Source organism: Nycticebus coucang, chromosome 1, assembly GCF_027406575.1.
Source record: "Nycticebus coucang isolate mNycCou1 chromosome 1, mNycCou1.pri, whole genome shotgun sequence".
In the NCBI taxonomy this organism is placed as follows: Eukaryota; Metazoa; Chordata; class Mammalia; order Primates; family Lorisidae; genus Nycticebus; species Nycticebus coucang.
Window position 1 is genome coordinate 23345790 of NC_069780.1, and position 16387 is coordinate 23362176.

General features: G+C 35.4%; 1 protein-coding gene across 5 annotated transcripts in view; it reads left to right on the top strand.

Moving 5' to 3' along the window:
• Window positions 1-16387, top strand: part of PDLIM5 (PDZ and LIM domain 5) — a 225992-nt gene that overhangs the window by 162253 nt on the left and 47352 nt on the right. For 4 of the 5 annotated variants that reach the window (XM_053608692.1, XM_053608773.1, XM_053608860.1 and 1 more), the window contains one exon: window positions 9089-9276. In XM_053608692.1, coding sequence (XP_053464667.1) covers window positions 9089-9276 — 188 coding nt within the window. The remainder of the gene's footprint in view (window positions 1-9088; window positions 9277-16387) is intronic. The other variant, XM_053608717.1, reaches the window with a different exon arrangement.

Here is a 16387-nt window from a genome sequence, read left to right on the forward strand (position 1 = left end):
AACTTATTTTTACAGATGACTAGCAGTTTCCTTAGCTAAAGTAAATAGCTTTACTGTGCTGGTGAACCCCAGAAGGGCAGAATCTATCTGTGACCATAATATGTTCCTGTTTTTGCTCAGCAATGTTATTGCAAGAACGTTTTGTTTGTGGAAGCGTGAAAATGTCAAGAACAATCATTGTCATTTTCCTCCTTTACTGCTATAAAGTACATTTTTCAAGGTTTGTGAGTTTTCCCCCTTATGGAAAAATTCCTATGTGGGGAATGTAATGAGACACTGTAGTTGATCATTTTATCATATTTACATGAAAAATAGTCATTTAAATGTTTAGTTGGAGACCAGATGTTTTTATATTGCAAAACAAAGTTTCTGCATTCCTTTTAAGATTTATAAACAGTTGTTTTTATGAATCATTTCTTCTTATATAGTTTGCATATAATACTCTCAAAATCTGAATAACCTAAATTAACATTTTGAAATTTTATTAGTGATAGTGAGCTTCAACATCCCGCAGCCTGGTTTTCTTCTGAAAGTTATTTCCACTGAAGTTACTCTTCCCAGTGAAGTTATTCTTACCATGTGTGCCAGATAGTAGCTCCACCATCCCCTAAAGTAATGACTTTAGCAAATTACCAAGGATAATTTTAGTACCTATAACGTGAAATTACTGGAAGGATTAAATGTGATGATGCTTCATATATAATAAATGATGAGAAAACATTTTCTTATTAATAATTTATATATGTTAACTAATAAACTAGTATAGCAGTAATAATACTACCGGTAGTGACCAAGAGCCTTAATTATGGAAGAAGTACATGAACAAGTATGCTAATGTGACTGGGGTTTAGTGAATAAAGGGAAAATGGAAAATTGATGTGGAAAGATACTTGAGAGATTCTAATAGGTCAGTGTAGACCATGTAAGGATTTTGCATATCATCATAACTGCAGGAGGAATCCACTGCAAGGTTTCAACCAAAAGAATGATACATTAAAATGTGTTTTATTTTGTTTTTCTTTAAACTGTATTTAAAGGTGTTTACATGTCAGCAATATATTTTATGAAGGATTACATATGACATTTTAATTTCTGAGGGAAATCATAGCAACAGTAAATAAACGAACTTGAACTCCCGTTATACCTCTTACATTTTATGACTTTAAAATAAATGTCTACATATTAATGTAGAATGGTCGCTGTCTTGTATTTATAATACTGCCTTTTCTCACTTTGCCTTTTGTACTTCTCCTCTTTTTCTTTTCCTATGTATTAGTTTTAGCAGCTCCACCAAAACTGTAGAAGTTTCTGTGGGAGGTTTTCAGAACCTTTCTGCCTTCTCTTCTCCTGCTAGATACAGTGCTGCAGTTCTGAGTAGTGCAGCTGCTGCTGTGTCTGCGGCCATTGCTGCCAAGTCCAGGTAGAGCTGTGTGTGCAGAGTCTGTCTGATACGGTTTCAGTGCTCTTCCCTGATGTACAGGTCGCCTCCAACAAAACATACCCGTGTCAAAGGGGCACAGCTCTGTTACGAGCTCTTAATGATACAACGGATATTTAGTCTAAGTTATGGATAAATCCCACAGTATTTGGTACTGATTTTTTAAAATCATCTTCTTAATCTCCTGTCATATCTGTGTATTTCTCAGTTGCATGAATTATTGCATGTCATGTGCTTATCAAGTTGGGCTTTTACAGTTTTCAGTTTTTATATTTGAAACATAATAAAGTTTAAATGGGTATTTTAAATCTCTATTGATTTTATCTTCCCCCACATAAGGGGTGCAACTTTGTAGCCTGTGGGCTGCATGCAGATTATTACTGCTTACTTATGCATGCACGGATCTTTTGGGGGTGTTTTTGCTCCTCAGCTTTTATTAATGTTTGTGTATTTAATGTGTGGCCCAAGGCAACTCTTTGTCTTACAGTGTGTGACAGAGAAGAAAAAAGGTTGGACACTCCTGCGGAAGTCATGTTAATTTTTTTATTTCATTTCACTCCATGTTTACTTGGCTGAACCACTCTGATGTACTTCCCCCGCCCTCCAGCTTTTGTTTTTAACCAAGTTCTAAAATGACCAATATGGACCAAATCTTAAAAGATTTAATTGCTTTCAAAAAGATTGCCTTGACCAATTTTGGTGAAAATTTAATTAGTTTTATGTTGATGAGTAAAATAATGTAATAAACTCTAGGGCTGTCCTTTCATCCTTTTTCCCTGCTTGGGCTTTTCCTCTTTCCTTTACCTTCTCCCTCACCTTTCTAATTATAGACCTTTGAAACTACTTTCTGTTACTAGTAATGTTATTTTTTACTTAAAACTCTTTCTAAATGCTCGCCAGGCTTCCCAGCCCTGAAAGATACCACACACTTCTGGATGCGCTTTGCATCAGCCCTGCCTCCAAGCCTTTAGCTTTTTCCTGTCTTCCGTCCTCAAGGAAATCAACTGGCTCTATCTATGTTAAGAAAACAAGGTACTGTGGGAGCAGATACTGCAAGGGGTGGTTTGCTGTTAAGGACACTGCTTTCTCTAACACTTACTCACCATCTTAACAGGCCAGATGAGAGCATCCTTGAGTTCTGGGGATTTATTCCCAAATTTGAACTAAGTGTAATTTCAATACCATGTTGATGTACAAGCACGCTGTTTTGTATGATTATTAACTCGCCTTTTAACCCCTGACATTTTTCTTTAGCATACTTCATGCTTGGTGTGAAATTTTGAGTAATTGTGCCCTCATTTAAAGTACAGTAGAATCCTATGATTTTTGCCTAGAAAAACAACTTAATTTTCACTATATCTGGGAAATGTGAAAACAAAAGAAGTGATTTTTCTGCTAAGCTTAATGATTAGGCCAAAAGATTTTAGGCATAATGTCAAAAATATAAATATCACAGGTGTTTATTTGCTAACAGCATAATCTCAATGAAATAACTGTATAAAAATCATTTTTGACAGAACTTAAAGTCAGTGGCAGAGTGTACAGCTGTGACTACAATTACTGAAAACCTGATACAGCTCATCTATAGCTAGGCTGTCTGTAGATTAGGTGTTTGTATCCTAACCACTACTGTTGCGGAGGTTTTCAGTATACCTGTTGTTATTCTGGATAAATTATAAGGGATGTTTTTAAGCAAAGGGAGAGATATTACAGTCATTTTGTTCTAACCAAAAAAAAAACCCCTGAAATTATTTTGTATTTTATATATTTGCAGAATCGTGAATGTTAAATGAGCAGAAATCTTTCATTATCAGGGCTGAGTTTGTACTGAGACTTGTTACTGACCACACTTGAAGTACACTTCAAGTATTTGAGTATACTTGGGCCACACTTTGAGGATCTGAGAGAATGTTGTAGATCTAGATCTTGTCTCCAGAAAAGTGCCTGTGTTCTTATGCACACAGAAGTGTACATGCAGTTGTGTACTGACTGATGCTGTATGTAGTTTCACTTCTAGAGTAAGTTTTAGTAGTCATTACGGTTGCTTTTTATTAATAACAATGAGGTCTAAACAAAATATATTTTGATATTTGAGACAGGAAAATAGTTAGCATTCTGGAAAGCAGGAATATGGAGTTTCCTGCGCAGACCCTTGCTACCTTGTGAGAGGGTACCCAAAAGAGTAGATGGGATGGTGTTGGAGTCTTTTTATCTCTGGCTTTTGCTTTTGTATGACAGTAATCCTTAAAATTATAAGTACTATGTAACACCAAACTTGTTTCTTTTCATTATAGCATATTTAGCACGTTGAATTGTGGTGTAAGAACTCTTAAGTTAAAGAATTTTGCTAAAGAAAATATTTGAAATTTTTACATGAACACAGAATTCTGGAAGGAAACCCTAACCCTCCAGCTGGCCAGGGCCATCTATTAGTGTTCTCATAGAAGAATTCTAAAAACAGACTTTACCTAAAAACTGATTAGCTTAAATATTGATAATTAAACGTGTGGCATACAGTTGGCTTTTTAAATGTTTAGACATTCTATTCAGGAGGTTGAGGTGGGAGGATTGCTTAAACCCAGGAGCTTGAAGCTGCAGCGACCTGTAATTGTGCCATTGCACTCCAGCCTGATTGACAGAGTGAGACCTTGTTTCTAAAAAAATAAATTAATAAAAATAAACATGTAATTAGAATGACAGTTACTCTGAAGAGTATCTTCAAGCAGATTTTTTCCTTTGAAAATAGACTTAAAATTTACAAGTGTTCTCAAATCTGTAGTTGAACTTTATTTGTTGTAATAGTTAAACAAATGTGGGAACAATGTAAATTCAAGATAAATTAGGTTGTTGACACTGTAAGTTAATTTTTCTTCCTTGTTCTTTTTTCCTTAGCTTTGTTCTGAAAAGAAACCTTTATTAGTATATGTGTCTCTATTTTCAGTTTTTGAGATATGAAAGAGAAACCTTGGTATTCTTGAGGTCTTGAAGTCATGTTAATTTTTTTTATTTCATTTTACTCCTTGTTTACTTGGCAGACTAGCGAAAATGACCATGTTTGATTATTGGCATCTGTGGGTGGAGCCAAGGTCATTTATGGAGCTACATTAACTTCCTCATTAGAATTCTTTAGAGAACATTTTAATTTTTGTTTTGAAGTTAGATGTAACTTAAATTATTTAACTTTAGAAAAAATATATTTGATGTATGAGTTCAGAAATAAGATAGTAATCTAATCTATGTAACAATGGTATGTTATTAAGTTAGTCATTTAGAATTTTAGAATATCTTGCTGCCAACAATTACTGATAACATTTTATTACCAGATATAAAATAATATGGCAAATGAGTTTATTAATCCTTTCATGCTTAATGTATGATACCTAATGTTTGTGTATTTTCTTTAAGTAGTCGCTAATTGATAAAAACTAAGAAAAAAACGGTATGTTCACTTTTTAGAGGATTGGGTACCTTATTTTCAGATATATGATTGACTAAATAAAGCTTAATAGTTTTCCATTTCTACATTAAATGTTTTAAGTAAATGTGGATCTATTTCCCCAGAGGAAACTGAACTTCAGACCAATCTTGAATTTAAACGTAAATAGAAAAAACCTTCTTACTTATAACTTAGATTTCTATAAATTCTTGTTTGTTTGTTTGTTTTATTTATTTAGACAGAGTCACGCTCTGTCCCCCAAGTTGTAGTCCAGTGGAATAATTACAGGTCACTGTAACTTTGAAATCCTGGGCTTAAGTGATCCTCCTGAGAATCAGGACTATAGGTATGTGCCACCATATCCAGCTCATTTAAAAAATTTCTTTTTGTAGAGCTGTAGTCTTGCTGGGTTGCCAAGGCTAGCAGTCCTCCCATTTTGGCCCCCCAAAGTGCTGGCCGTACAGGTGTGAGCCACCTCTCTTCTCTTGGTTTATAAATTCTTTATAAACTGCTCCAAGCCTTTTGTATCTAAAGAGTACTGTTTAAGATTTAGACATCTTAGGCCTTTTGGGAAAGACTATATACAAGCTTGTGTACAAAGGCTGTATCATCAAAAATTAAAATATTTCTTAGTATAAATGATGCTTATTACATGGGAATTTTTATAAAATGTAAAATAGAATTGAGGAAGCAATATTGTGTCTGGGGTCAATATCCTGGACCCAGACTAGCTAAAAACTACATTTAGAAACAAAATTATTACTACAGACAAGAAGTGTTTAGTAAATGTACTTATCACTAATGTACTGGATAGCACAGGATATAGGAATAATAATCCCTTTCATTTCTTGAGCATTTACTTTGTGCTCCCCACTGTGCTAAGTACCTTACATGTATTACCGCATATTTCATTTAATACTTAACAATAACGTTGGAATAAAGGTAGTATCTTTATACCATTTTATAAGTGAAGAAATTTATTAAGTTTAAGTAACGTACCCAAGGTCACATTAAAGTCTCCAGCCTCAGGTAGTTTATAATGTAGTGGAGGAGAGAAGATACATGAAGAAGTTACTATTAATAATAATTTTTAGATTGCTGTTACAAATCAGCATAAAATTATACACCATGCAGTTAACAAATGCATGAATTGAAAGGAGTGTCTATACTTCTAGAAGCTTGAGTGATTAAATAATACGTGTTAATTGCTTAGCCTGGAACACAGTGCATGATGTGTTAATAATGATCATTGTTAAATCAGCTATTAATACTCATGAATGGATTTGGGTGTGTACATAGAGTGGGTGGGGTGAGGTATCTAGTCTGTAGAGCCTGAAAAAAATAGAATTGTGGACACATAGTAGTTCGTATAAGTGATAGGAGGTAAGATTAAACTGGTAGATGGCAGCTTTATCTTAGACCAGTGGTTCTCAAGCTTCCTAATGCCACAGCCCTTTAATACATTTCCTGTGGGTCGTGACCCACAGGTTGAGAACCGCTGTCTTAGAAGGCTTTGAATGTCACGCTGAAGCATAACGTAGCTCTCCATCCTCTAAATGGTTAGATCTATTCTATAGCATTTCTTCTACTTACGTACTTTCTGGAACTTAAATCTGTTCGGAACGGATTTTTTCATCTTTGGATGTTTTTTTTTTTTTATATTAGGAAGTAGTTACTTGCTTTTATTGAACCAAATGTGTCTCAGAGTAGATTCTGTTTATTGGACAAACAGAATATAGCCGTGTAGAGTGAATTCATATGTCAGAGATTTAAGGATTGTTCTCATGCTTCTCTTGTTTGTTTTTCATGCTCTGGGCCAGTATTACCAGTTCCCTCAACCAAACTTTATTAAGCTTGGCACTGAATTTCTACCATCGTGGTCATTCTCTTCTAAGTAAATTTATCTGGTAACTCTCTTGGAATTGAATTTTAATTCTTACAGATTACTCAACATTAAATGATGATAATTTGGATTTTGTTGTTATTTCTAGATATTTTTGTTTGATTATACATTTTCTTCTTAGAACTGGGACTGTATAAGATTACTATTTGCTTTTCATCCAGTCCACAATAGTAATTTAATCCTATAATGAAATTGATCTGTATATAAGTATTTCAAAAATTATTTCTTTGTAATGAATAAAAATATTAAATATGTTATTTGTCATTTGACTGTATTATTATATTTATGTTAAGTGCATATTCTGTACTTTAAAGTATGCTAAGCTCTTTATAGTCTTCCTTATTCATGCCTCATAGAAATCTCATGAGCAAAATATTATCATCAAAGCTTAGGTCAAGACTTAGAGAAATAAAATAATTTGTCACAAAACTTTTAAAGGATACTCTTAGCCACTGTACTATAATGTTTGAGCGCTGTTTCCACTAATGCTTTATTGAAAATTGTGTTCAATATTCCCGTATGTAAGCAATCTTCCACTTTTTATTTATGGTAAAAATTACTAAAGTGGATAAATTTTTTATTGTATATGTTTTAACATCAAGCAAGTCTTTGTTTTTTATTAAACTGATCAGAAATAATAAAAGGTGATAATTATTATGTTTGAATTTGAGAGAACAAGAATAAAAAACAAATTTTTAAAACTATTCACATATCTTTAATATAATGTTAGTGTCAGATGTGCCTCAGAGCCACTCCCAGGTTTGATGTTTCACTAGAAGGACTTACAGCACACATAATTGTACTCCTGACTGAGACTTATTATAACAACAGAATACACAACAAAATCAGCTAAGGGAAAAATGTGTCTATGGGACCAAATCTGGAAGAAATGAGGCTCATGTTTCCAATAGAGTCCTCTCCAGGTAGAGAGAGACACAGCATGCTGAACAGGTTATGTCAAAATGTGTAAAGTATTGTCTATCAGAGATGCTCACTAGAGACTTAAGTACCCAAGGCTTTTACTAGGGGCTTGTTAAATACGTAGGTACCCTGTGCCTAGTTTGTATTAAAATCCTGGACTCTAGGAAGGAAAGCAGATATTCAGCATAAGCCGTGTTGTTTATATGAAAAGTTTAGGCACAGCAGGCCACTGTTATCAGATAGAGAAAGTTCTATGTCACTGTAGAGAGCAGTTTGCCAGCCAAATTCCCAAATGCCAGTCAAGGGCCAGCACTGCAAGAAGGCCTTCTAAGGATGGGCTGTGTCAAGCTACTATGTTAGGTGTTACCTGAGATTTAAGAGGCACAGGGGAAATTAGGTACCCTTGTTCAATAGAGTGGGCATGATAGAATTCAAAATTTATTCTCATTGGAATAATCTCTATTTTACCGTATAATGAAGAGTATTTATTTCATGGAGGTCATTAATACACTCTGTCAGGGTATTCCTCCCAGTGTTGATTTCAGTCAGTGAAAGAATTGAGTTTCTGGGTGTGGAATTATTTAAGCAACCAGTATTGAACAGTTAAGTAGTAGAAGTATTTTATTAATGTTATACTTCACTGGATAGAAATAAGCACAGCTGTAGTATCGTATCATTCCAAAGCATATATTTTATAGTTTGGGCTACCTCAAATTATTTTGGGGGAGTGAATAGGGGAAATGATGTATCAATAAATATAAATAAAAAATGACCTGGTAATATAAGCCATATGATCTAAACAAAACTGGAACCAGTACAAATAAACATCTCCTGTTAAGCAGTAACTCTGTTGAGGAAAGAAAATGGCAGTCTCAGGTCTTTTCTCCTGTATTATAAACACAGAACACTGGACATTCTCTCAGGCAAGGAACGTTGTCTCTTGTTTGTCACCGTGTGATCGGTAATAGTGCAGCATGTGGCGTGTTGCAGGTGCTTAAATATTGATTGAATGAGTAAGTATGTGAATCAAAAGAGTAACTTGAGAGATATCAGGGAAATTAAGTTCATAAAATACCAGAAGAATATGGGAATGGCGAAGCATGCCTGCCATTTCACAGAGATTATCAGGAATTCTCCAATAACTTGTTGTTTTAACCTAGATAAGTCTTTTCAAATGTTGAGATAGGAATAGGAAGGGGAAATTAGTCTATCATTTAAAGAAATTAGCTATTATAAGTTTTTTAATAGCCCAGTTTCTCGTGGTAGAATTTCCAAAAATAAAGAACAGATGCAATCTGACAGCTTTCCTTTCCTTTAGTCGTGATTTTATGTCGTTACTAAATTAGAGTACTACCTCTTTATCAAAACTGTTTCTTTCTTTTCTTCATAGTAGCGCTCAGGAGGCTTCTCCACAGGTGGCTTCCTCAGTGGCTTCCTCACGGAGCATGCCGGAAAGCATAGAAGCTCCGGCCTCGGGCAGACCAGGGGTGGCCAGCCTCACAACCGCTGCCGCCTTCAAGCCTCTAGGATCCACCAGCGTTATCAAGTCACCAACCTGGCAACGGCCAAACAAAGCAGGTAATCCAGAGAAACCTCTGATTTTTTCCTACGTGAGTGTAATTATAAAAACGCATTCTGGGATTTATGATAGAGTTCACTGGTAAAACCCATTCTCAATCATCTAAGATTTAGAAAGGACTATGAAGAAGAGCTATGACTATTATTTTTTAAATCTGAAGTGTATCCCGAGTGGTGCCTGTGGCTCAGTGGATAGGGCGCTGGCCCCATCTACCGAGGGTGGTGGGTTTGAGCCCAGCGCAGGTCAAACTGCAAAAATGCAAAAAAAAAAAAAAAAAAAAAAAGAATATTTTTGACGTTTGTAAAAGTAGATTTTTAGTTAATTTAATTAGAAGTCCATCCTTATTTTTATATTTTCCACAGTGTTTAAATATATATATTAAGACACTAACAGCAAAAATAGCTAGGCATTGTGGCGAGCGCTGTAGTCCCAGCTACTCGGGAGGCTGAGGCAGGAGAATTGCCTAAGCCCAGGAGTTGGAGGTTGCTGAGCTGCGACGTCACGGCATTCTGCCAAAGGCGATAAAGTGAGACTGTGTCTTTAAAAAAATAAAAATAAAAATCTGAAGTGTATCCTAATCATTCTCTGTGTGCATTTGATACAATTACCATTTCCTATTCATAACTGTAGAATTTAATATTTCCTTTTTGCCCAGGTTACTCAGAAAGCATCCATTGGATTGTAAATTCAGGGTCTTACTTCATAACAAACTCTATTGTTAGGAGGTTATCCTTGGAAATACAACATTTTTGTTTCGATGAAATGTACGAATAACTCCAGCAGATGCATCGGTTGCTACCAAACAATTATGGAAGAAAATTCTTGTTCTTTGATGAACAAGAATTCATCATACTAGAAAGAGAGCATTTGAATGGGAGGATGGAACGATGTGGTCTGGCTGGAGACCTGAGTTCTAATTCACTTCCACAAATAGCTTTAAATAGAGTTACTTAACCTCTTTGACCCTCAAGTTTTCTGATCTACAAAATGAAGGGAGACTAAATCATTTCCTGTTTCTCCCAGCATGAGCAAAATTCATGATTACATAACAAAAGTGCTTCCTTTAACAGGAAGATGGGATTATGCTTAAATGTCCCTAATCCCCAATTCAGTCTTTATCTCTCTTTTTGTACTCTTCCTGGGTGATTTTATCCAGGTTCCTTTTACTATCCAGCCATTGGCAATTTACACTTTTCTGTCTCCTGAACTCCCTGTCCTCAAACCATTGACCTGTTCGCTGTCTCCTGGTGGTACCTCAGATGGAGCATGTCTGAAATGACCCTTTCCTATCTCTGGGAATTGCACTCAGTCACGAAAGCTAGAATGTTAGCTTTAGACACCACCCCCCAAAACACATAGACATGTGCACACTGTCTCTCTCCGTAACTGACACCTAATGATTTCAGTTCTCAGTATTTTTCAGATTCTTCCCTCTGTCATCAGAGCCATTCCCTTGTTTCAAGCCCTCTTCATTACAGATGACTTCTAATTTCCTGTCTCCTCACCCCTTTGATCTGTCCTCCATAGTTCAGCAAGTGATCTTTCTAAACCTGATTTGCCATGTAACTACCCTGGGAATGGATGCCTCTCTGTCTCTCACCACCCTTCACATATCATTTCAGATATTTTGTACTTGGGTCCCTAAAAACTTCTCACCCTCATCCCTTGCTTCTGCCCAAGTTACAATCTCTGCTTGGTTGCACTAAACCATCTTCAGCTTCTGAGACATGCCACATTTGCTTTTGAAAGTTCTGTTTCTCTGTGGAGAATGTAATTCTTCACCTGATCAGTTTTGGGGAAAATGTTGATTGAATAAACAAGGGGCTACTTTTCAAAAGTGATTGCTTTAAGAATTAGTTTTTAAGAATATTTTTGACATTTGTAAAAGTGGATTTTAGTTCATTTAATTAGAGGTCCATCCTTATTTTTATATTTTCCACAGTGTTTAAATATATATATAAAGACACTAAATAAATTCCTTTATTATAAATAACTTCTCTTTAAAAAAAGAGCTGATCTTTTATACAGTGTACTTCATAGTTGTATATGTTACACTTTGCCTGTTGCAGAGAAGCTGGAAGTATTTGTGTTGTGTTGGAAAGAGGGTAAACCGTTGGATATGATGTAGAACAGCAGTCCTCAACCTTTTTGACACCAGGGACCAATTAAATGAAGGACAGTTTTTCCACAGATGGGAGAAGGGGGGAATCTGAGAGGAGGCAGAGCTCAGCTGGTGACTTGAGGGATGGGGAGTGGCTGTAAGTACAGGTGGAACTTCACTCAGTTGCTAACTGCTGTGCAGCCAGCTTCCTAACGGGTCATGGACCAGTGCTGGTCTGAGGCTGGAGTTTGAGAACCACAGATCTAGGCCATTTTAAAAGAAAGACTATTTTATTGTTTTTAAAAATACTTAAAATATTCTGAGCAGTATATTAGCCTCTGAAATTTCTGGACTGTTAGTTGACTTAGCGTGACTGACTCTCTTGGGAAAATGCTGCTGAAGCACAGCTCCATACGTTTTGAGGTATGGGTATTTACTTAAAGCTTACGTATGATGATGGAGATTTGCTGTAATTATTCCATGTCTGAGTCTGAATACAGAAAGTAACTTTCAGAAAAATCCCTCTGGGCTGGTAACTGGAAGCTAACAAGAATATTTTATAAAATAGCAAGAAAAAGACTGAAGTTTTGAAGTAGAGATAGCAGGGAGGCACAACATCTATGAACAGCAGAGGCAGAAAGCATATATACGGCTTTTGGAAGTTCAGAAATTTGTCAAAATACTGCCTTGCCTCTTAACGTATAAAACAGAAATACAAATTAATGTGGAACTTCTGGAGAGCACAGTATGGCAAATTACCACAAGAGGGCAATGGAATGCTTTCTTCTCTGAGTCTAATTTAATTTGTTAGACTCATCAAAGCAGGCAAATAATAGAAGCTATAATCATGGTTTGCATGGTTAGTACTTAAAACATTCTGGGTTTTTCTAGAAAATCTAAGTGAATGAAATATTTTAATAATGAGCAAAATTATGACAGTACAGAATTTTATCTCTTATATAACATTATAAAGCAATATTGTGAAATAAAATATGTTTTCCCATTATAGAGTCATGGTTGAATTACATCATAATACTTTGGTCAAATCATCAAATATTTGCTGAATTCCCATTTTTGTTGCCCTAAGTGCTAAAGATCAGCATTTAATCAATTAATATGTTAAGTGAAGGTTACTTACTTTACACTATTTTGTGAAGTTAAAAATTAAATACAAAATTCTCAACCACCCAAATTCTTTTATTCTGCCCTACCCAGAGGTAGATCATAGTTTAGAAACAATGACAACAAAAAAGCCACCTCAGAATATATTCTGATTTAGTCTTAGATAAATAGTTCCGAAGATTCCTTATATAAGGGCAAAAAATTATTTAGAAAGTGATAGCTCTGTCTCATTTTGGGATCTTTCCACAATTACCAACCAAAGGGATGCAAAAGCTAGAAAGGGAGTGAGTGAGCTGGTGTGGGCTTGGAGGAAGCATGAAAGCGGCGGGCATTGCTCCTTTCTCAGTTCAAGCTTCCAGCTTTCTTTCTCTTGATAATTCATAGCTGTGCTCTAGTGTTGGTGCAAAAGGGAACAAAAATTAGATTTGATTCCTTGGCCCTGCATACAGATCATGAAAGAGCAACTGTTATCAGTGATCCATTTTAGAATTAAATCATTCTTCAGTATCCCTAGGCTATTAGTTCCACGACCCCTGCAATATCACAGTTCAAGGATGCTCAAGTCCCTGGTATAGAATGGTGCAGTATTTGTGTCTAACCAATGCATATCTCCTGTATACTTTAAATCATTTCTAGTTTACTTAAACTACCTAATATAATGTTGATACTATGTAAATCGTTATTATGACACTGTATTGTTTTATTCATATTATTTTTGCTTTGCCTTTTTTTATTGTATTTTCCATTTTTTTTTCAATTCTTGATTGGTTGAATTTGCAGATGCAGAATCCACAGACAGAGGTGCTGTGTGTATAAGTAGATGTATGTAAGCGTGTGTGAACTACGTATTTATAACCTGACCTTTAGGGTATGAATTTCAGAAAGGTAGCATTTTGGTGCAACATGCAAACACACATATATGTTTTGGCTCAGAAGGTAAAATGTATTTCTTACTATGCTTTACAGTTTCAAAAAATGTGGAAAGTCATTGATTGATCTTTTTTTTTTAAATATAGCGTTTGTCAGAGGAAAGTCATAGATTAAATAAGTATTTTAGTCATACTTTTGTCTATTGGGTGACGACTATTATAATTTTAAAGTGTAATAGTCAAAGTTAATAGTAAAGTTAAAAACTAAATACAAAATTCTCCTTTTGTGGACCACAAAAAGACTGTAGGAGCTTTGTCCCAGAGGAGCTGTTCAGAGCAAGGGCCCTATGATCAGGCGCCTAGGCTTAAATCCTAGCATTGTCATTTAATAATGGTGTGACCTTATTGGTGTGAAATTTTAAGACCTACCAGTGTTTTCTTAGCCTGTCACAGATTTCTATTACCTGCTCTGAAATTCTGACTTGACTTCTTAAATCATTTCATTTGTGGTGTCATATAGCCTGTATTACTCAGAAGTCTTACAAGAACACTGTAATGCTATAGCATTGTTGATAAATTTAGGAAGGAGGTGTGTATGTATAACAGCATTATAGTTCAGATCAGATCATCAACTTTATCTCCGGTGTGTAGTTTAACATTTACCACCACACACAAAAAGCTTGCCAATGACTAACAAAGCAATAAACATTTTAGGTTGCAAATGTTCACAAGTTCTTAGTCTGGATATAAGTATTAAGATAATAAAAGAAGGAAGGATCTGAACTTGAGTTTTCTGTAAGCTAGCAGTACTACTTCCTGTTTGTCCTGTCTCCGGTAGTACTTGCACGATTACCCAAAGCAAGGCAGTAGTCCCTTTATAAACAATTGTTTGAATCTAGAAAAATATATAGGATATATATTTTATGTATATATGTGTGTGTGTGTATATATATATATGGTGAGATATTTCTTGTGAATTTGGTATTTGTACCTTTTAAAATTTAATCTAATTTATTATATATTTACGTCTAACAGATTTTTTATGCTCAAATTGTTCATATTATATACAATTAATAAGTGATTTGACAGGAATTTATTTTTTATGTTCCTGTGTTTATGTAGGTGACCTAATTTTCTATGGAATTTTTCCCCCTAGATTCTGTTTAAGTTATGGATGCCAGATTAGGGAAGTTCACTAAATACAAACATATGTATAACACATTACTATCTTGCCAGATATAATCAAATAGCTTTTAAAATGAGCTTTCATATGTTGGAACATACCAGTTTTCTAACTTTCTAATTCATACGTAAAATGAGAATGATTAGTTCGTTAGAGTATAAGCAATGCCTTGTTCGATCAAGACTCGTTGTTCATAAAAATCAGTTTTCTGACTGGTGGTGGCCCTGAAAAACAGAAATGCCTCCTCTTGGGGTACGAATTCCAGAAGGTTTCCATTTTAGTGAGTCTCCAATTTGTTTAGCTATAAAAATAAGAATCTTTAAAAAGTCTTCTATAGCATTGTTGTGAAAATCAAATGATATCTACTACAAGTGCCTGGCACCTAGAGAACACTCACAGAAGGTTATGTTTCTGCCTCTTTATTCTATTTCACAATAGTATTAATAACTTACACTGTTACCATCCAAAAAAACAGTTTTCCTGTGACTTCTCTGTTTGAAAATATTTTTGGACTCTGTGCCACCCACAGGTGAAATGTTAGCTTCCTAGGGGGCATTTGTTCCTCTTAGAACCTCGGGTCCGCTTTCTCCGCCTCATTTTGTAATACTGTTCTTCATGTCCCCTCTACTCCAGGCATGCAGAGTCCACAGTGTGTACCATTTCTTTTGTCCTACACCTGTGTGTGCTTTGAGCCGCTACTCCTTTTATTTGAAATGCTTTTCCATCCCTTCTTCCCCTGACAGACTTCCATTTACCCTTAAGAACAGCTCTCAGCTCCTTTGGGGAGCTTTCTTGAGCCCTCTAGTTTAGATACTTACCTGTTCGTTCTCGGTGTTTCTACAAAATTTTGATAGTGTCTTTCTTATAACATTGATTATGTTCATCTTAATTAGTTACATGGGCATCTTTGCCATTGATTTTGCTCTTATTTTAAGGACAGGGACCAAGTCTTACTCAGCTTTGTTTCCTAGCACCTACCTAAACAATCCTCGGCACAGTTCGTAGTCCTCAGTAAACGTCATTGAGTGAGTGGGTGGATAGGTCAGCTCGTCTTATTTTGGACATCTTCATAAGAGTTGACGGATATACCGTTTCTTTGCCAGGATATTTTTCTGTTCCCTTCTCAAACTTGAACTCCCACAACAGTCATTGAACAAAGGTGGAAGCACTGACTGCCAAAGGCTGCTATTAAAAAATGAGTGTGTTGCTCAAGGAAAAGGGGACTCTGCTCTCCGTGGAGCGTTAAACTCCCAAAAGAATTAAAGGTTATGAATAGAAACAGTGTAATAGCTAGTGTTGTATTATTTACTTCTATAAATTAAAAAAAATAACATTTCTAAAGTCCTCTAGTAGGAATTTTTTTTTTTTTCAAAAAAATGAAGATTTTATTACACATAAGGAACCAAGCAGTGACGTGTAGATAGAATATTAGGTTATGAGATCACCTGTTTTGTCACTGTGTACAAAGTAGCTTAGATGCAGAGTACTGATATATAACATAGAAATCAGCAAAAAAGAAAAAGCACAAAAAAGAGTTAAGTTAGATTATAAGACCCAAGTGTGGAGGTCTAGATGGGTGGAAAGAAGAGAGAAGTGCGTAAGTTCCAAAGATACAGTATTGAGGTAGCATATGTACTTGTTCATATTGAAGTCCTGTTTTATATAGGGAAAAATTTTTAATGTTTGTGCCTAACACAAAATCACATATAGTGAACACATGTTTAGGTAGAGGCCAAGTTGGAGAAGAAACAACTTGTGCAAAAACTCTGGAAGAGGGGGCGGTGCCTGTGGCTCAAGGAATAGGGCTGTGGCCCCATGTATTGGGGGTAGCGGGT